Source organism: Pyrgilauda ruficollis, unplaced genomic scaffold (genome assembly GCF_017590135.1).
Source record: "Pyrgilauda ruficollis isolate IOZ18807 unplaced genomic scaffold, ASM1759013v1 scaffold2, whole genome shotgun sequence".
Classification (NCBI taxonomy): Eukaryota; Metazoa; Chordata; class Aves; order Passeriformes; family Passeridae; genus Pyrgilauda; species Pyrgilauda ruficollis.
In genome coordinates, this window is record NW_024519206.1 from 19,673,142 (window position 1) to 19,693,811 (window position 20,670).

A 20,670-nucleotide genomic window follows, 5' to 3' on the forward strand; every position below is an offset into this window, starting at 1 on the left:
CAGCTCGGAATGAAGATAAAGTGAAGCATGGTAACCCTGAAATCTAACCCTCTTCAATCCCACAGCCTCTAATCCAAGGAAATGAGGTGGCACACTTCTTCTTGCTGTCCTGCCAGGTCTCACCCCCGACTTAGAGCAATCAGCTCCAAGAGAGTGCTGATTAGCAGCTATGCTCTTTGGTCCTCATCAGTTCTTACCAGCAGAAGTTCGTAACAAATTACATGGATAGGTAACCCCATCAGCTGAATAGAAAATATCAGTTGTTTTGACAGAGATTTATAAAAGCAATTTACGAACCACGGCCACAAAATAGTGATGCAAACCTTAGGGGCTCAATATCATTGTGAGGTTCAGTCTGTTACAACCTACAGAGTATAAGGTAAAACTCACCCATAATGGTGGCCAGTTGGCATCATTTTTAGCAGGTCTGATTTTTAAATGAATGTTGAGATAATGAACCTCTTACTGTTTGTTTGGGGTTTTTTAAAATAAAAGAATGCCACAAAGATGCAAGAAGGGATTTTTGCTACACTGCAGAGTCATCTTGAGATCAGAGCTCTGTTGTTTTCTTGCTAGACCTTTAAATTAGTCATGGCTTTTGGGAAGTCTAAATCACCCTGCTGATGAGGAAGAACTGATAAGAGTGTGGACAGAAGGCTCAGCACCTTTACCTGCATGTGCTTTGACTGCCACCCCTCTGCCACTCTGGTGCTCCCTCCCGTACAAGGGGACGTGCAGCTGAGCTCTGCCTGCCTTAACCAGACGCAGCACTGCTGCAGTCCCGATGGATGGCAGCTATTCTGAGGGCTTTGATGAGCTCAGTGTCTCAGTGTGCCAGGCCCAGGTGACAAAATACTCCATTCTGAATGCAAATTATGTGCAGAAGCTAACTAGCAAGGGCACCAGCTGCAAAATTTGACCACTTGTGAGTACAGTGACTTGGATCGTTTTCACCCTTCTCTTTTATTCACCCTTTATTAATTAAGTGGTGAAAGTCAAAATAATATAATTCAGCCTTTGTACTGCAGTATAGTAAAACTGACTTTCAGCTGTTTCCTAACTATTTCCACTTTCATATTACAGCAACGACAGCTTATTAGAATACAAAAAAAAAAAAAAAAAAAAAAAGAAAAAAAAAAAAAAAAAAAAAAAAAGGAAAAAAGAAAAATAAAATGAAAAGAGGTCAGGAGGGCTTACAGAATTGTCTTTCACCAGAAGAGCACAGCACTGGATTCCTGCCAACAGCATTTTATGGGGATTCCAGGCAACAGAATCAGCCCTGCAAAAATCATAAATGGAAAAAGGGAGGTGAAAATTGCATCTATAATCATGGGTACTTAAGAATCAAAAAAGACCAAACACAATCCAAGCAGACAAATGAGATTTCCCATACACCCACACCCACCACAGGTTCAGAAATCTCTCCAACTATTTTTAAAAATGCAGCACTTACGGAAGCCAACAGGCCACATAAGTTCCACCTCAATCCCTAGTAAGTGGATTAAATTGATTTACCTGTGGATACCATGAAGAAGTCTGCGATGCTTCCTTGATATCAAAGCTGAGCCACCCCAAGAAGCCTGTTGGAACATTTATAGAGCCAAGAAAATATTACTGGTATATAGTTATTTTGATAATATTTCAACTAATAATTTCTAGAGGTGTCTTATCTCATTTAAAACTTTGTTTACTACACAGTCAGTGGGCTAAATTTTGCCTTTAGTTACATCTCCTGAAATAAAGATGGAGACAAATCCTAAATGCCTGGGGTTATGCCTGAAATAAAGGAGGTCATGGTCTGTGCCAGAACATGAGCCACAAACCAGAGTGGCCCTTCTGTGTAAGCAAAGGCAATGAACTGAAATGTCCTTGCATAGCCAGACTCACTCCTGACAAGAGAAAAAGTGTTGCTTCCTTTCCCCCAGCCTTAAAATATCAGTGACAGCAGAAAGCCCCACTTTGCACATCTTCCTCCTGCTAGCCAATTCCTTCCTGAGAATCTCACAGGGGAAACAGTGGGCAGTGATAATCTCAGGCAATTGCAAAGGCTAGGCTCAGATTTTGCAGAGATATGAAAAGCAAAGTCTGCCAGTGGGCAATAGCAGCATTTCTGTCACCAGCAACCCAAACAAGCCTAAAATTACTTAAGACTCCCTCAGCTCATCTAAGAACTGTGTGCTCTAAGAGTCACTTAGAACTTCTCTGTAGTGAGGAGCTCTCCACTGATACTCCTTTCTTACTTACATCTAATCAAGACACCCACCTTTGGCAGATGTGTCTCTCCAGGGACTATAGAAGGAACCCAGACAACAGGTTTTTTATTACATATGTTTAATTTCTGGACAATTTGAATTAGGGAATGTGATACTTTTTCATGAGTTCTGCAAGGATCATCGGCTGCTGTGACCCTTCAGCTCCCACACAATAGCATTTATCCACAACAGAAGGGTGAGGAGATCATGCAAACACTAAACATGTCACACAGAGAATTTGAGAAGTTACTGCTACATAAATAAATATACAAAACGACTTTTAATATTCATGAAGGCAGAATGCACTTAAGCAAACTACCTGTGAAGCAAGAAAAGCTCTTCAGAGACACACAAAAGACATCAGTCCACAAAACATTTGGACTCAGTTTATTTAAAAAAAAAATTGTAAAGAAAAAGAAAATCGCTGATGTAAAGATTCCTGACCTAAGCATAGAAAATACATGCTTGTTTGGTTTTTGTTCTTTTTTTCTTTCCTTGAGATAAAAATATGTGATAGCTGATACATTAATTTATCATGGGTATTTGCTTCACAGGCCGTACATTAGGAACGAGATCAGCCATCTCTGGAAGACAGGATGGCAAAGGTTCACAAGGGAGATGAAAGTTATTAACTTGTCTTAAAAAGTCATCCTCATTAATGCCACACATTAACAAATCACATCATATTTCACATTGTCATGCTCACAACATCCTTCCTGACACAAGGGCTGCTGCACAGACTACAGGTGGGACCCAAGGTAGGAAATTATTTTGTCTCAAACTTCATGCAATCCTGCAGCATTGTGACTTGCAATTTTTTTCTCCAGCTAGTCCAAATTTGCCATGCTACAGGATGACAATCAAACTGAACTTCCTACTCAGAGACAAATCCTACTCCTCTCATTCTATGATTCTATAAAGTCAAAACAGGCCCTAAGTTATTCCCTGATTTTCAGAAATTATAGACAACCCATTAAAATACAATAAATTTTTACAAAATTTGCATCCAAAACTTCTGTGTTTGAAAAAGTTGACATTCTCACACTGTTTGTGAAACACAGGACTAGCAAGGCACTTGAGAGGTTATCTCAATGGTGTGCCACCCCCAAAGGCAAGATCAGCCCCACTTCTCTCATTTCTCTCGACCACATATTTTTTAATCAATGAATCAATTACACCTGTAGTTAGAATTGAAGTGAAAAATAAAATGCAGAGAGAGACCAGCAATTGCTGCCTCCACAGCATTATTTGCCCTACTTTTTGCCTTTTTAAAAAAAAATACTACTGGAGATCTAGATGAGAGAAATTATATTACTCTCCTTGAGCCACAGTAATACAAGATGAATTTATGATACATGTTTCTTTACCCAAAGAGGAAGTGCTTAAGGATCCAGAGCTGGAAAAAAACCCAAACAAACAAACAAAAAAAAAACAAACAACAACCAACAGCAACAATAACAACAAACAAAAATACCTAAAAATCCCAAAATCAATCCAAAAACCCCACAAAAACCCACAAAACACCATAAGTGAGAAGGCATTCAAGGAGACTGAGAATCACTGGCTTTGTCTGGTTTTAAAGGCCTCTCTAATGATGGAGGTTGCACAATTCACCCACTTAATTTGTGTGTAACAGGAATAACACCTTTTTAATTTAAAGTGTCAGTCCTAAACAATGTTACCATTTATCACACCCCCAATGGTCAGGGGAACAGATTAGTCCTTTTCTTTTGGAAGCACCTTTTGAAGCTTCTGTAGACTATTATGTTCTGTTTATTTGTCTTTTCTAGTTCAAATAATATCAGTGCTTTCCATCTTTCCTCATTGGTCATAATTTCTAAATATGATTCTGTTTATCTACATTGTTTCCCATTTTCTAATCTTTTTCCTGTAGGGCCTTCTTGAACTGCATCTTTTTATTTGGACAAAATTTAGATAAAGCAGATAGCGTGTGAAGCAGAAAGAAAGAATTCTTTTATGTACCTCCTTTATTCAATTCTGAAAAGTATTTAACTCTATTTGAAAATATCACTGATTTGTGAACTAGAAAAATATCTGGGCTTTACAGTAAAGATCTGCTATCTAGTCAACACTCCCCAGCCTGTCTTTGTGCACTTGATTACTGCAGCTTAGAATTCTATCTTTATTGAACTGTAGCTTAGTTTTTCCACTCTTTCTCCAAATTGTCAAAATCCCTTTGATTTCTAATCCTGTCTTCCCACTGCCTTTGTCAGAAGTCTTATGTCATTTTCAAATTTGTCAGCACATTTTTTTTCATCCAAGTGGTTGAACAAAAATACCAGATAATTTCTACCCTAAGACAGACCTTTGAGGAATCCTGCTCAAATGTTTTTCCCCCTTCAAAGAACCACTGGTAACTGCTCTGTGGGAATGGTTTTCCAGCCAGGTTTTCACTCACTACCAGAACAGCAGCTTGGCAGGTTTCTCTGGCTTTTTGATGAGATATTGCAAAGACACAGCGAAGTTGACTCCTTCTCCTCCATCCACAGGACTACAGAAGGAGGGCAGATTGATCAAACTAGAATGACGCATTTTGTTTAAGACTAATCCAGCTGAGAGCAGGACAGGGTAGGTCAAAACAGGACTCTTATCAACCTGTGTCCCACACAATGTAATTGGCAACAAGGTACAAGAAAATTGCTGTTTCATATGCAACAAATCATTTACAGCTGAATGATGGAATCACAGTGTGCACTGCCTGATTAAGCTAATTACCTAAGCATGGGCTAATAGGTCAAACCTAATTTTCTCTACAGGCCTAATAATAGGAGGGGGGAAAAAATCGTCAAAGTCAGAACCACCAGGGAAAAAATACACATAGCATTTAAAGGTACATGAAGACAATACATGACACACATAAATACTGGAGGGCATATTGATGATACAAAACAAGTTATTAAGAAGGCATCAGAGATGGAGGTTAAAATACAATAAGCAACTAGAATGCTGCAATGTGAACAAAATAAGCTTGGTATAGCCTCTGCTCTTAGGCTTGACTGAACAGCTTGACTGCTAGGGCAGTTTGGACCTACTGGTATTATCTTCTTAAAACACTTTCCTTAACTCACTTTTCCACTCTGGTTTGTCTTCATGTCAGAGCTTATCTACTATTTCTGACTTTATTGAAATTATATTTACCTGAAGCTTAGTGAATTTCCATTGACATTCTCCCTTTTGCCCTTCCTAAGAATCACAAGCTTTATCATTTCATATTTAATGAAAAGAGTCTCCCTAAGGCAAACACATCAACTTTGGGGATCAGAAAATATTCTGAAATAAGATAAATCAGTGTAAATCTGGAAAAAACACCACTGACATTCATATAAGATATGCTCAGTAACAGCTTGTGAGAGCACTTACAGTAGATAATCCTGATGCCTATTAATGATACATGAAAAGTCCTACATTAGACAGCATTAGACAGCACTTAACCTGGGTTTTACTCTTTGTTTTAATTGTACTGTACTTTTTTTTTCTTTAAAGTTACAGCAGGCCTAAACAGCAGTACACACTTGTTAGACTGCATGATGTGTAAATCATTCAACAGGAAGCCAGGCCTTTCAGCAGAGTAGATTCTCAAAGATTTCAAAAATTTCAAAAATATTACATTATATCCTATAGTGGTAAGAGGTATGCCTGCTAAAAAAAAAAAAAAAAAAAAAAAAAAAAAGTAAAAGGAAAAATCCAACTCTTCTCTCTGTTTCTTATAGTCTTTCTGAATGGTAGAGACTCAGTCTCACTGTATCTGCTCAGATACAATTTCAGTAAATCTCTTTCTAGTGGTGCTGTGAGGGGAAAAATGTAACACTAAGAATCACAGTGTAGTTATGATATTTTATGAAAAATCCTTTGCTAGGATTTTTCTCCTATTCTAGCTGAGAAGCTTCAGAAAAGAAATGTAAACAATTAACTATCTGATGGCTGTGGAATGCAACAGGTGCATCTGTGATTGGTGCAGGTTGGTTGTTTCTAATTAATGGCCAATCACAGTCAGCTGGCTCGGACTCTCTGAGAGTCAGGAGTTTTTGTTATCATTCCTCTCCTGTTCTTTCTAGCCTGATAGGCCTTTTCTCTCTATTCTTTCAGTATAGTTTTAGTATATCATTTTAATATAATATATATCATAATATAATAAATCAGCCTTCTGAAACATGGAGTCAAGATTCTTATCTCTTCACTCGTCCCAGGAGCCCCCATCGGTTCAACCATATCACAGTCTGCTCATTTTACCATAGCACACTTGTATGCACATGTGTGCCTGATATCACCTCTGTGGAAAGCTTTCAGTCTTTCCCTATATCCTGTCCTCTTATAAGTACAGCTAGAACCTTTTAACAAAAAATAGAGAAGAAGCCATCCACCCAACCCTTTATATAGTGTGAAAGATAAAGTGCTGACAGAACTGAGAACCATTGAGAGGCTCATAACATGAATCACGTATTAAAAGAACAATTGATATTCCAGACTGTAAACCTAATTTATTACTGGACATTTGTCCTTCTACTGGGAAACAATTAACATCTGACACCTACAGTCATTTCAAAACAGAAAATAAAAGATAATCCTGGGCATTTTTACCTTAGTTTAACATGAGGCAAAATCAGAAGAATAAAGTTAGTTCTTTTCAAAACACTAACAAGTCACTAAGGTTCAGAACAGGACCCAGGCTTATCCCACCATATTTTAGTTCAGCTACAGGGAGACTGCTCACTGTTCTCCTACAGCCACTGGAGATGGCTTCAGCCACATCTGTTTGACTCACCTAAGGGCCAACACAGATTCCAACCACATCCCTCTTTCCAACAGCTATACACAGACACACAAGAGAGCTGTGTAACAGGAGTGTTGCACTCCTGCTGAAAATCTGATGAGTTCTTCTCAGCAGCACACAGCCGTGAGGAGGCTTGGCAGACATTTTAAATATCAGGCCTAAATTCTGCATTTTTGTCTCCAATAATATAAGAAAACTCTTTTGACTCACACATACAGTGACTTTATTTATTAATGTCTGTGAGACATTTATTTGAAACATGCATCACTACCTACGTGATTTTTCTTTAGATACTCAACATTATACAAACATTTCAGAAATTTAGAGCAGGTCTGGAAATCTCCACAAATATTGCTCTAGATTCTCTTATTGCTCCATGACTTTTAATCTATCCATTCTGGATTTGTAGCATTGCAATTATAAAGAGAATGCAATTTTAGAAAATATGAAGTGGCCTATCTTTAAAAAAATACATTTACAGCTAAGTCTTTCAAGTCATAAAAAGGCACAGTGATTATTCAAAAAAGATTCACTACAGTATTTTAATATCCAAACCTAAAATTACAAAGAATTAAAAAAAAAAAAAGAGATAAATTTCTGAACAGTTTAGGAAAATGTAAGGACATATACAGGAAATTCAAATCTGTCAATATGCAACAGAATAATTTATGACTGGTTGAGTCAGAAAGCATACCTTTATTTTAACCTGTAGGAACCTCACACCACAATTCTAATGTGTCTATTCCCCAACAGAATGTGCGGAAAAACAAAACTTATGTTTGTATATCACTCTTGAAGCATTTTTAGGAGGTAGCAAGAAGAAGAAATTGATTCTAAAATAATTTTAAAATATAACCTGACAATAACAAAATGGATTTGGCTGCTTGTCAGAGCCAAGTTATTTGCTGTTTTGCAGCATATTTAACAGAGTCAAATCAGAACATATTTCTGGTCCTTATGTAAGGAAAAAGAAATGTTATTAGAGCTCAGCTTCTAAAAAAGAAATATCAACAGTTAAATAGCAATTATAAAAAAAGCAGTGCTAAACAAAACCATGCAGTATAGAAACTCACATCAACATGAAGCCAGAGGCCATGCTTTTCACAGATATCAGCAATTTTATCCAGAGGATCAAATGCTCCCAGCACAGTTGTGCCTGCTGTAGCACAGACAAGAAATGGTGCTGACCCCTGCAATAGGATTCAAAACAAAAAAAAAAAAAGTTATCATTTGCACTGCTCATCTCTTCCTTGTATACTAAAGTATAAAAAATATCTAGGAGTGTAGGACAAAAAGTGACAATCCATATTTTAGTTTCCCAGCAGAAGGTACTGCATTTAATAGTGCTGGATTTCTTTCCTTATTTTTCATTAAAAAAAAAAAAAAAAAAAGGCATTTTCTATTTCTACTTAACACCATCCCAGAGCAGACTTCTGCAGCATCAGACTGTTTTGACAGATGCTAGTTTTGTCAAAATCAAAACATACCAGATATATGACATCTCTCTTTATACACTGATTTTCAGTTCTCAGTCTTTCACATCTCACTACCATATATGCTGTCATTCTGACTGATAAAATAAAGCAATTAACTCAGCCAGCAGACTACCCATGCAAGGAAAGGGTTCATCCCTTTAGGGTTTCCACCTGCACTGTCTCTACAACAGCCCTGTTCTCTGCCTGGTGAAGAGGAAACTTCACCTAGGGAACGTGATTTGCCTTCAGCCACGTTGGTGCACACCATGACAGGGACAGTCACCGCTGTCTGATCCCACGCCTGACCTGCAGCTCAGTGCTATTCCCTTGCTCCCCCTCCTGTCTGGGAAAGAAGAAGGGCTGTAGAGGGTAACTGAATGTTAGGAGAGAGACTGCTGGAAATCTCAGATAGAGTTAAGGGCAGTCAGGTGGGATAAGGAAAGCTTTTGTCAGGTTGGGTCTCAGACAGCCACTGACAGCCATCCATCTTTGCTTCCCTTCAGCTAGCAGCATTCCAGCTCACACACCCTTGAAGATCTGTGTTCGGTCTGCTTAGGAGCAGAAACTGCAACCAAAAAAAAAAAAAGGGTGGAGTCTGTAGCAACTCCATGCAATTGAGGGTATCTGCCCAAGCAATGACTGTGCAGTCTCGCTGCTGCTAAGTGCCTGCTGAAAGAGCTGCTCTGCACAGATCAGCACCTGGCCTACAGAATAACACACCTACTGCAGAGGCACTAAAGGTGTTACTAAATTGTGCAAGCTGGGATCACTGAAGTTCATTTGCAGTGAATTAGATCTCTCAGATGATGAAAGTGTGTAACTCAATGGAGCTTTAGTGAAATCAGACATCAGCTGAAAAATCAAACTCCACACAAGTCTTCCATGTATCTTCACTCAGCTGAAATCTGATTTTTTTTTAAGGTGTTGCTACTTTAAGCATCTACAGAGACAGTCAGGCTTATATCACATTTACACTCTGACAGTTTTGTCCTTCTTTACAGTGTAGAGGACTGTTAGAATGGTGCATAATTATGATTTATTTGTATTTTAGATTTTCTTTACAAATGGCTGAAGCAGTGAAAAGTAACATTGGAATGAACTTAAATTAATCCCATACATTCACAAAGACTTACCAGCCTTTAATTCACTTCTTGGTCATTTACTCTGAGTACAAGCTACCACAATAGTTAATCAAACTTACAAATCGGCCTGAATCTTGAGTACAGAACACTTGCAAGTGAGGCAAAGATGTATCCAATGCATCTATTTTCTATTAGTATTCCCAGCAATTTTGCCCCATAGCTACATCAAAGTCAAAGGTTCTCAAGCAGCCAATTGCTAGCACAACTGAATACAGGGACAAGTCTCAGATATCTACAAATTCCAGTAATTGCTACCATTATACTTTTCCCACAGAGAAGGGAATTACATTTTTATTACTCTTGACAATATAGTTAAACTTATCTTCCTGCCTAAGTTCTCTAAAAAGAGAACTCTTGCCTTTCATATTCAGTGATCATTTTGTGCTTCAATCACTAGCAAATACATCCTCTGTTGTCTAGAGTCATCAGAATATTTACTGTAATTTACTGAAGCATCCTTCTGTAAAATTTGTAACAGACACAGTTGGACAGACACACTGAAGCTCTGATTAAATGAAAACCTTCCAGTACACCTGTAACTTCCTTTAAAATGCAAGTGAAATCGTGTTTTCCTGCAAGTAGAGCATTTTAATATAGAACACTTGTTTTTAAATTGCATGGTACCATACTGAGGTTGACCTTTTTAAAAAAATCACAAATGCCAGATGATTTCTTTCAATTGACCATTACATGTATTGTTGCAAGAGCAAACGAGAACACTGTTTTTGCAAAAGCAGAGAAACGATTCTCCTGCAAGCCTACTTCCCATTGCTTTAGTTTATTTCACATTTTACAGCTTGCTCAAATGAGTAAAGTATAGATTGTCCTTCTCAGAAAATGCAAAGTAAAGAGGCAAAAAAGAGTTTGCTAGGTCATTAGGGCCCCCATGTATCAACAGGTATGCTATCCAGCATGAAACTCAAATAAGAGATGGTTGTTTGGCAAAAAACGTATCCAAATCAGAACTTACTGTAGTAAGTGTCAGTGCAGGACAGGACGGGACTGCCTTGGCTTTTCTATCAGCCACAAAGGCAGATTTCCCAAGATAGAATTCCATGGAAGGTATCATCCATGCCATGAACATTGCACTAGCTGCTTTGTATTCACCCATCATGGACTAAGGGCTGAGCACTGAATTCTACTGCTCTGATGCACAAACTGGAAGTGAGAGATAGGGTGAGCTAACCAAGCCAAAAGAGGATCCTCTTGGAAGTTACATTCAGTCCTTCAAGCTCTCTAAAATAAATTATGTTGACTATATATAAGGACTGTCTTTCAGATTGCGGGAATGTACGTCAATGTTGTCCAAATACACATCAGTGCCTTTCCAAATTTTTGCCTTTGACTTTCTACTTGGCAAAGTCCCTAGGGGAAAAGAGGCACATCTCTGCACTCTCACTCAAATTTAGCATTTGAAGCTTGTAAGACAGTTTTAGGGACTAAGCCACATATTAGAGTTCTTGCTCACTGCAGAGGCAATAGAGCAATAGCTGCTGTAATTAACTGAAAAACCGTTTTAGGAAAACATACTGCATCCATTTGAAAAAGGATCATGGGCAAAGGAAATCCTATAAGAAATGTGCTAAATACTTCAGAGCAGCATTGTACTCAGGACTTTCACTAGCAGTAAACACCCTGTGGAATTTTCCTCACTTCTAAGAGTGTAGAACCCATAAGCCTCGGCTTGTTCCACAAGCTTGTGGCAAAGAGATTGCACCTGGAAGAAAGACATTGTTACATTAACAGCCCTACTTTTAAGATTTTGGTCACTCTTAGTTTTCCTTCCTTTCACTCAGATACAAGCACACAGTCTGCATACATTCCTCTCTCCTTCACACTCTCTCTCCCCCTCTCACCTCTTTCCTGGCCCGCTGGACTTGTTTCTCCAGTTCCTCAGGTATCATCTTACCTCTAAGGGACACAGATTTAAAACTTTTTCAGTTACATTCAAATAGGTTAGTTATGTACAGCACTACTGCATTTTAAAAAGGCTGAGAGAGCAGAGTCATGGCTTTTGCTTTCCTACCTTTCATCTGTTTTGATGAAGTACACGTTCTCTGTACCAATTCCCAGGAAGGAGGCTGCCTTCTTCATGGAGTAATGGCACTGTAAGTGAGAGAGGCACAAAAAAAAAGTACACACACAATTAAACAAGAGAAACAAATTCCTTAACATAGGGAACAGTGGCAAGTACCGCAGTACTTAACAGCCATGACAACAGCATATTCTAACAAAAAAGCAAACTGACAAGGTACATATCACAAAGCCCATCTTCTACTTAACACACAGAAAACTGGGGAAAATAAGACAAAAAAAGTTGTGCACCATGTTTAAAATGCAGGCTTAACAAAAAAATTAAAAGCTCTATTTCATACAATTTTTCTTAGAGCTCATTCTGCATTAGAATGAAAAGTAGAAGCTTTGAAGTGTCATCAGAGAAGAATTATTAATTGTTTCAAAACGTTTAAATAGAACTGAGTCAAAACTATCAATGAGTGTAAGAGTTAGGAAATGCATGAGGAAAAGGGTCTAAAGGCTGTTTAACTCAATAGCTTGGAAAAAATTAATTAGGTCTGAAAGTCCAAAAGCACCACTCCTTGGAAACTGGACCCTTTGTTAGGATGTAATATTTGAAGCTTCTATTACTTTATGCTTGTAACAATTCTGTATGCTTTCTCTAATCCTCAGCTGATGGCCACTGCCAGAGACAGGATACTCTGCTAAACTGACCCATGGCCTAATACAGCAACCCATGTTCACAGGATCAAGGAGCTCAAGTCCCAAGATCTACCAAAGCTTCAGATGTGGTTAAATGGGGATTTGCAAGGCTTTCAATGTCCTGTCTCTGCAGAAGGGTCTGGAAATCATGGTGGTGTGAAGATAGTGCACGTGAATATAAACCTTAGAAACTACTGTGAAAGCAAGCAGACCTTAGACAGGACTTCATACTTTACTATGGATTTTGCAAAAGGTTCCAGTGTGGACCAGTCTGCATTTTTCCAGAAAATTAAGTTACTATTTTAGCAAAGAATTTTAGCTAGGTCTCATGACAGGGACATATCTGAATGAGTACACAGACACATGCAGCCCACTTCTCACTTTGCTCTGAATAAAGGGCATCTATTTCATAGGCGTCTATGAAACCTGTGGAGTGTAAAAGAGTATTTTAGAAATGGGTGTTTATTTAATCAAAATGTGGTAAAATTACTAAGGTGAGAATGCTATTGAAGTCCACAGACCACTTTTTATAAACTTTTTTCTTTTCAACAAATAGTAATGGTTTATCTAACCATATTTCCAACGTTCACCTTTATAAGGACCTGCTCTACTGTGGTACTGTTATTCCAGCACAATAGAACAAAGAACACTTTGTCTTATTCCAGAACAAGAGCACACTGATCTCTGCTTAATTTGTCCCCAAGATTAGCCTGGGAATTCAAGATACAGCAACCTTCTTAACCCAAAGGTATTCAGACATCAAAAATACCCACTTATAGCAGTGGAGTCACTTTTGAGAGTACAAAACATCCCACAGGACTAGACAGTTCTTCTCAGAACCAAGATCATCCAACCCTTGGATTATCACTGCCCTTCTCAGAAAAATAAAATTGTCTCTTTTACACATTATTACTGAAGGGTTAAAATAACGCATACTCCAGGAAACACAAAGATGTCTAGAATTGCTACTTTTCATACAGGAGGTGAAGCCAGGTGGTTAATTAATTCCATTTTCTTCCTGAGAGTTCACACAAATGCAGTTACTGCAGAACATAATTATGAAAAATGTACAACATTTTAATGTGTGGGCATGAATATATTAAGGGTATTAAAGCCTGTCACGCTTATTTTGATGAGATGGATGATCTCAGAGGGCTCTTTTTCTTTTTGACAAAGAGGTTTCCCCCACCATCACCCACTTTCTAAACAAAGGCATACAATGACATGATGCTACTGAGTAGTTTTAAGAAAGCTTAATTTGTAACATGGCACATCCGCAAGGCCTTTAGGGCTCAGTCATTTAGACTGCTACAAGAATAATAACATACATAGGTGGATAATTAGTCTTACATTACATCAACAAAGGTAATAATGACTGTAAGAGGCTGTGTGCTGTTCAGCAGAAGTTTGGAGATGTTTTTGACTGATGAGTGATTCACTTAAAATACAAGTTGTCTCCATCACTGATTTCTAGCCATTACTTTCAAATGAAAGGTATGAATCACCAGGAATAATCAGATCCTTCCAAACTGAGTAACGCATGTAAATTCAGTAAATTAGTAAGCAGACAATCAGTAAATTATATATTTTATTATAAACAATGGTATGAGAGACTGGAAGAAAGATAAAAGAGGCTTGAGTACCTGAGAGATTATACGAAAAAGCAGAGGAAAAGAGAATAATAGAGGGAATATGAAAACAAACAGGCTGCAAGAGAAATTTTTTTTCCTCCAGAAGAACCTCTGTGCTTCTTGGAAAATTCTGTCTTTCACTAGGACAGAAAAAGAACAAGACTCTAACACTACATAGACTTGGAATATGCTTTCTTTGATGAAAAAAGAGGTCGTTCAGATATATTGATTGAAAACGTAAGAATTTCTTCCCCCCTCTTCATTACTAGAAGCCATTATGCTAAACTGCATTGCATCATTTTAAGAAAAATATACCTAAGAGCATTTAGCAGCTACAGTCACAAGAACACCACATAATTCACTTTTCATAGTTCCCTTTCCAAAAAAAAAAAACAAAAAAAACCCAAAAAAAAAGACAAAGAAATATCCAGATTAAAAGTATTATTTTAAATACTGTGAGTTCAGGTTACTCTTGCCATGTCTTTCACAGTTTAGTTTGTTTGGACAAATCATTGAATCAGTAGCCATTTGTAGTAAGAAATTACCATCTTAGAGGACAAGATCAAACTGGAACATTGGTGCATTTAAGATGTGCTGCTGCACTATTTTACCTGTATCTAGACATAGTTCTCATTTCCTAATAATGTTTGCAAAGACAAGGTACTTTCTACCTGTGCTCATTAAAACAGAAGATAAATTTATGTTTTCTTGATTTTAAAAAGTTTCCTAGAAACATGATTGCATAAAGCAATTACCTTATTATGAGATTGTTTTATTACCCATTTTTGTCTGTTGTAATTTCAACAGGGGACAACATGATAAGTTAATGTCGTGTTCTCTCGCTTTATTACTTTCATGATCAAGTTGCACTGGGGAGGAATTTAGTTTCATTTCATCTAAAAAAAATGCTCACATCAGCATGTACATTTCAACTGTTTACACATCCTCTTTCTACCCTTACTTACCTCAAACTTATCAGATTTCTACCCTTCAGCTCAATGTAGCACATACTTGTGCCAGAATAAAGTCTAGATGGGACTCAGATAGCAAAAGGGAATAAAAAGGTGGGTTGATATAACTAGAACAGCATTTGTCTCCTACAGAATCACAAATCATGCCTCCAGAAAGTGGGATATAACAATTACTCTTCTGCTGCTACTGTCTCAAGGGGAATCACATCGTTATGGTCCAGGAAAAGTATTACAGAATAGCAGCATAAACAGTGTTCACTGCCTATCACCACAGCTTTGAATATCTAAGCATTTGCTTACAGGAAAAAGGTGCCTTTTTATTCCTGAAGGCCAAGCAGAATATGTGAGGACCTTGGGTGGGCCATGCATTAAATATACATCTTTATATTATCCAAGATCATACAAAAAATACATAGCCCCAGATCACATAACTCATTGAAAGTCTGTGCATTCCCCTGCTTTGCAGCAAGGCAACTCTTTCAACTTGACAAGTGCCAAACTGAAACTTAGACTTAGCAAATTAAGGTCAAAAATAATTTTATTTCAGCCAAGCCCTAAAATGGCACAAGGGCCTTGAATGAACAGTCATGTCTTTCAACTCCTTATCAATACTCGATTCATTATAGCCTCATGGCTTCTCATGCCAATGGTCTTGCCTGATTCATGATGAAGATAAACCCAGGTTGTTAATTTCTCCAAGTTTTGTTTTACTTTTCATTTGTTTGTTTTGTTGGGAGGGTTGACAATTTGCTTCTCCAGGTACCTCTTCAGTTAAAACAAAACCAACAACAAAAATACAACAAAAACAAAGGATGTTTGGATGAGGGGATTGAGTGTACCCTCAGGAAGCTCACCGATGACACCAAGCTGAGTGGGAAATTGATCTACTGGAGGGTAGGAAGGATTTGCAGAGGAATCCAAACAGGCTGGGTTGATGGGCAAGGCCAAGGGTGTGACACCCAACAAGACAAAGTGCCCCGTCCTGCACTTGGGTCACAACAACCCCAGGCAGCACTGCAGGCATGGGGAAGAACTGCTGGAAAGGGGCCCAGTGGACAAGGACCTGGGGGTGCTGGTTGACAGCCAGCTGAACACAAGCCAGTGTGTGCTCAAGTGGCCAAGAAGGCCAATGGCATCCTGGTCTATATCAGCAGTAGTGTGGCCAGCAGGACCAGGGCAGTGATTGTCCCCCTGTGCTCATCACTGGTGAGGCCACACCTCAAATCCTGCGCTCAGTTTTGGGCCCTTCCCTACAAGAAAGACACTGAGGGGTTCGAGCATGTCCAGAGAAAGGCAACAGAGCTGGGGAAGGATCTAGACAGCGAGTCCTATGAGGAGTGGGTGAGGGAGTTAGGGGTGTTTAGCCTTGGAAAAGGCTGAGCAGAGGGGACCGACCTTATTGCTTTCTACAACTGCCTGAAAGGAGGGGGTAGCCAGGGAGGAGTCAGGCTCTTCTCCCAGGAAACCACTGACAGGATGAGAGGACACAGCCTCAAGCTGTGCCAGGGGAGGTTCAAGTCTGACAATAAGAATTTTGTCACAGGAAAGGTTAAGCACTGGAAGTTTGCCCAGGGAGGTGCTGGAGTCACCATCCCTGGAGGTGTTCAAGAAACAACCAGACATGGCATTTAGTGCCATGGTCTTGTTGACAAGTGGTGGTCAGTCAGGTGTTGAACCTGATGATCTTAAGAGGTCTTGCCCAATCTAAATGATTCCTTGGTTCTGTGATTCAAAGGTGCAAAATGTTAAATAAAATTCAAAATAAAAACAATAATAAAAGAACTAGAATTGTATTACACCAGCGCTTCCGTACTTATCTCAAGTGTGGACTACTAATTACAAATATTCTCAATATGGCATATCCAAACAAAAGTTTCCAAAAGATCATCTAGCTTGGACCCAGTACAGGTGGATCTAAAATAATTATAAATGAATATGTCCATTTCCTCCCTCATAACACTGAATAAACACTAGTGATCTTAGAAAACAGTCACACTATCTAGCTATTAAAAGCATCAGTTTCACAGTAAATGATTATTGAGTACTAAAGACTACGTAGTTCTTTGAAGCAAACAAAGTATTAGAGATCAAAAGCATGGCCTTACAAATAATTTACCAAACTATTTTTCCTGGTCAGCTTTATGTTTTATGGCTTTAGTCTTCCTGGTGAAGCAAGAACATAAAAATAAATTTATTCTGGCAGACAATTAAAATTTCTTTTGACATGAAATTAAATGTTTGCTTATTTCAGAGTAAGAAAATACATTATAGTTAAACCATGCAATGAAATAAAACGTTACTTCATGATGAAAGTTTCATGGGCTTCACTTCAAAAGCATTTATGGAACTTGCTTCAAACTCATTTTTTCCTCAACTATTTTGAAGATGCAACATGAGGGATTAAATATGAACTGGCATGTATTTTCATACACACGCTTTTCAGAAAAAAAAAAAAGAAAGCAAACAAGAAAATATATTTTTGGAGGGAAAAAACAACCAAACCACCTTTATTCAGAACATGTGGGCTCAGTTCCAAAAGACATGTTATCTTGGAAAACTTACACAATGCCTTCATCCCTCAGGCTTCTTCAAAATAAGCCTCTCATCTATTTACACTGCAAACTGTTTGGAGCATAAATGTCTGAGCTAAAATTATCCTAGTAAGTCCATATTTTCTAATACAACAAGGTTATGTGCAGGCAGAATTCTGTAGTCAGAATTAATAACAACTCTACACTAATCAAATGATAAACTCTCAAAACTGAAGAGATAGGGAAGAGAAAAAAGCCTCCAAAAACTACCTTCAGAATAAATGTATGAATGTAACTCAATTTCCCACAGGCATTTTGGATTGATACTATTCAAAAATTTTAAAAAGTGGCAGGTATTTTCAATTATTTAAAGAAAAAATGTCTAAAGGTCCAGAATTTTTTTTTTTTTTTCTGAGAGGCATATGGTGGGTTTGACTCTGTACCACAACCAATCTGTATATTCAGACACAGGGCAAAATGGGAGATGCTGAGAGCCATCTCACAGGCCCACAAGTACTCAGTTTAGTACAAATTAAACATGCAGAAAAAAACCTTTGACATCCAAAACCTACCTACAGTTCCTGCTAGACTTTGTGCTGTGGGAAATCAAATGCTGCAGACCTCCACAATACAGTACATGCATTCTGCTTCAGGTTTGCCCCATGTACAACCTATTCTTGTGTCAGCAGTTTTCAAAGCAGCAACATCTGTGTTTGTTTTCTGAAAGCAAGAAAGCTTCTGCAGGGAAATTTACCATCAGACTTCTCCACTTCACTCCAATATTCCACATCATACACTGATGTCAGAATTATTCTACCAGTGCCCCATCAGGCATGCAAATTATATAATTTTGCAGCTACTGGAAAAATAAAGTTCAAAAAGCTTTTCTTGGTATTCGTTTTACCTCTTCTGAAGCGAACAGAACTAGTCTTGGCAGACCTGAGAGCCCCTTCTCCTTTATCTCAGGGCAAAATCTGTACCTTGCTAAGTTCATAGCATACATGTTAGAAACAGAGCCACCTGCAAAAAGAGACATACAAATATTGGATTAGCCACAGTATGAGTACCTCTCCTGCATCTGAGTGCTTGACCTAGGAAGGGAGAAATAAACCCCACAGGCATCCTAGTGATGAATCCATCACAGTTTATTTCCTCCCCCGAAGGGTACGTCCATAAAATGAACCTTGGGCATGCAGCAGGCATGGAAGCAGAGCCTGTTTGGATACTCTTTGGGGATATTTTCCTCTTTGAGGAATAAGAGCTGTGTCCAAGCAGTCCTCCCTGACAGAGAAAGCCCTGCCCCAGCACCTTCCCCTTTACAGTGAAGCAGAGCAAGCTCAGCTGCCTGCACCAAGCTCAGAGCCTTGGAGATCCCTTGGGCAACCAGGCCTCAGAGGACCAAGGGAAAAAAACATCTTTGGGGGAAAAAAAAAAAAAACAAAAAAAACAAAAAACCACAGTGAGTGGGAACTGAAAGATCTGCAAGGTAAGATCTGTACAAGTTTTGTTCACTTGGGACTGGTTCTATTGACCTAGAAGAACAAAACCAAAGCAGTAAGAAAAACTCTTACATACAACTAGAACCAAAACAAGGACAATTAATTTATCTTCTCTCAGTAGACCAATAAGTATTAAGCCAGAAATTCTTCTGTAAAAGTAAGGCTGCTACCAAAAATACACATCAAATTTGATGTGAAAAAAAATCCATACCAGTAATATATTAAACAATAGGGATTTTTAGTTTATTTATTTTTCAACTACTAATGTGCAGGCTAGAATTACTGACTTAGTTTCAGTTTGGGAGGGGGAGTTTAAACTCATGTACTCATTTAATCTCTCTTCTCACCCCCAAAATAGACATAAAAGCTTCACATCTATCCCAATTATTGGTTACCTGAATACTCTGTGAAATATCACCATTATGCTTCATTATTTCAGTGTTGTGGGCTGAAACACTGCCTTACAGAACATTTGAAAAACATGCTTTATCAAGCAGCTTAAGAAATATCTGTTTGGCCTGCCTTATCATAATGTTTAATAAAATTATAAAAATTCAAAGGAGTTAAGAATATGTAAATTCTTGCTCCCACAGTTCATAGGCAGGGTACACAGACCTATGCCCCCAGGCACCATGGATTGGCATCTAGCACATAAATCAGCTCCCTGTCTGTCAGCTAAGTTGACTCCTTCCAATGAGGCTGTTGGTATTGTTAATAAGATCAGGAAGGGCATCAGCTACAAACAATTAATTACAAATAATTCAATATAATTATATTTAATGTAGAAGTGTTTTCATTCATTCACTGGTCAGAATCACCAAATTATTACTAGAAACACATAAGATAAGCCTAGAAACAAAAATGAAATAAAATAGTTTTGTGTATCACTACACTTTTGCATGCATTTTTAAATATGCCATTTACATTTACTCAAATGTTCATAGAATTAATGGTAGTAGGCTGTTTATAATGACTCAGCTTGAAGTCTGAACTGTTCCTACCTGGATTAAATATACCATCCCCTTCTTCCCAGCCTATGAATTCAATCATTTTCTTGATCACTGCTTCTTCCACCAACAGAAACACAGGAGACACTTCATATGTGTACCTACAGAGAAATAACAGCATGGTAATTGGTATTAAAACTACATAACTCATGGCACAGGGCATTGCTAAAACTATATAAAGACTTCTTGCACCTTTCTCTAATCTATCAGCAGCTGATCACCACCAGCAGTAGGACTGTAAACTAAAAACATGATGGATCTGATACAGTAGAGCAATTTCTCAGTTTCTGGTAGCATCTCATTGTCACTTCCACTCTCAAAGTAATACCCCAGAGTTTTTATCAATGTAGGTCACATGCTTAAATTTCAGCTTTCCATTTGCAAGTAAAGAGTAGACAGGTAACCATTTGCATTCAGCTGTGTGCAGAATGCCTCAAAGGAATGAACAACTAAGTTAAGTCTAATTAATTTATTTTTATGTATTAAGATAAAAGTCTCGATTTATAAGCATTGAAACAAAATCTCTCCTCATAAAACCCAACTTCAGCCAATCTAATTCAGAGGGTTTCCTCTCCCAAAGTTTTGCACAATTCCTGCCTCTTCTGTAACACTGAAAACAGAAATCAGAAGCAAGGAAGCAAAAAAGCTGTTA

General features: G+C 38.2%; 1 protein-coding gene across 2 annotated transcripts in view; it reads right to left on the reverse strand.

The window, feature by feature from the left end:
- Nucleotides 1–20,670, reverse strand: part of GADL1 (glutamate decarboxylase like 1) — an 83,731-nt gene that overhangs the window by 48,497 nt on the left and 14,564 nt on the right. For both annotated transcript variants that reach the window (XM_041466648.1, XM_041466649.1), the window contains exons 5-11: nucleotides 20,013–20,119; nucleotides 18,417–18,532; nucleotides 11,688–11,767; nucleotides 11,518–11,572; nucleotides 8,118–8,234; nucleotides 1,516–1,580; nucleotides 1,198–1,279 (exon numbers count right to left, since the gene is read on the reverse strand). In XM_041466648.1, the coding sequence (XP_041322582.1) occupies nucleotides 1,198–1,279; nucleotides 1,516–1,580; nucleotides 8,118–8,234; nucleotides 11,518–11,572; nucleotides 11,688–11,767; nucleotides 18,417–18,532; nucleotides 20,013–20,119 (622 nt within the window). The remainder of the gene's footprint in view (nucleotides 1–1,197; nucleotides 1,280–1,515; nucleotides 1,581–8,117; nucleotides 8,235–11,517; nucleotides 11,573–11,687; nucleotides 11,768–18,416; nucleotides 18,533–20,012; nucleotides 20,120–20,670) is intronic.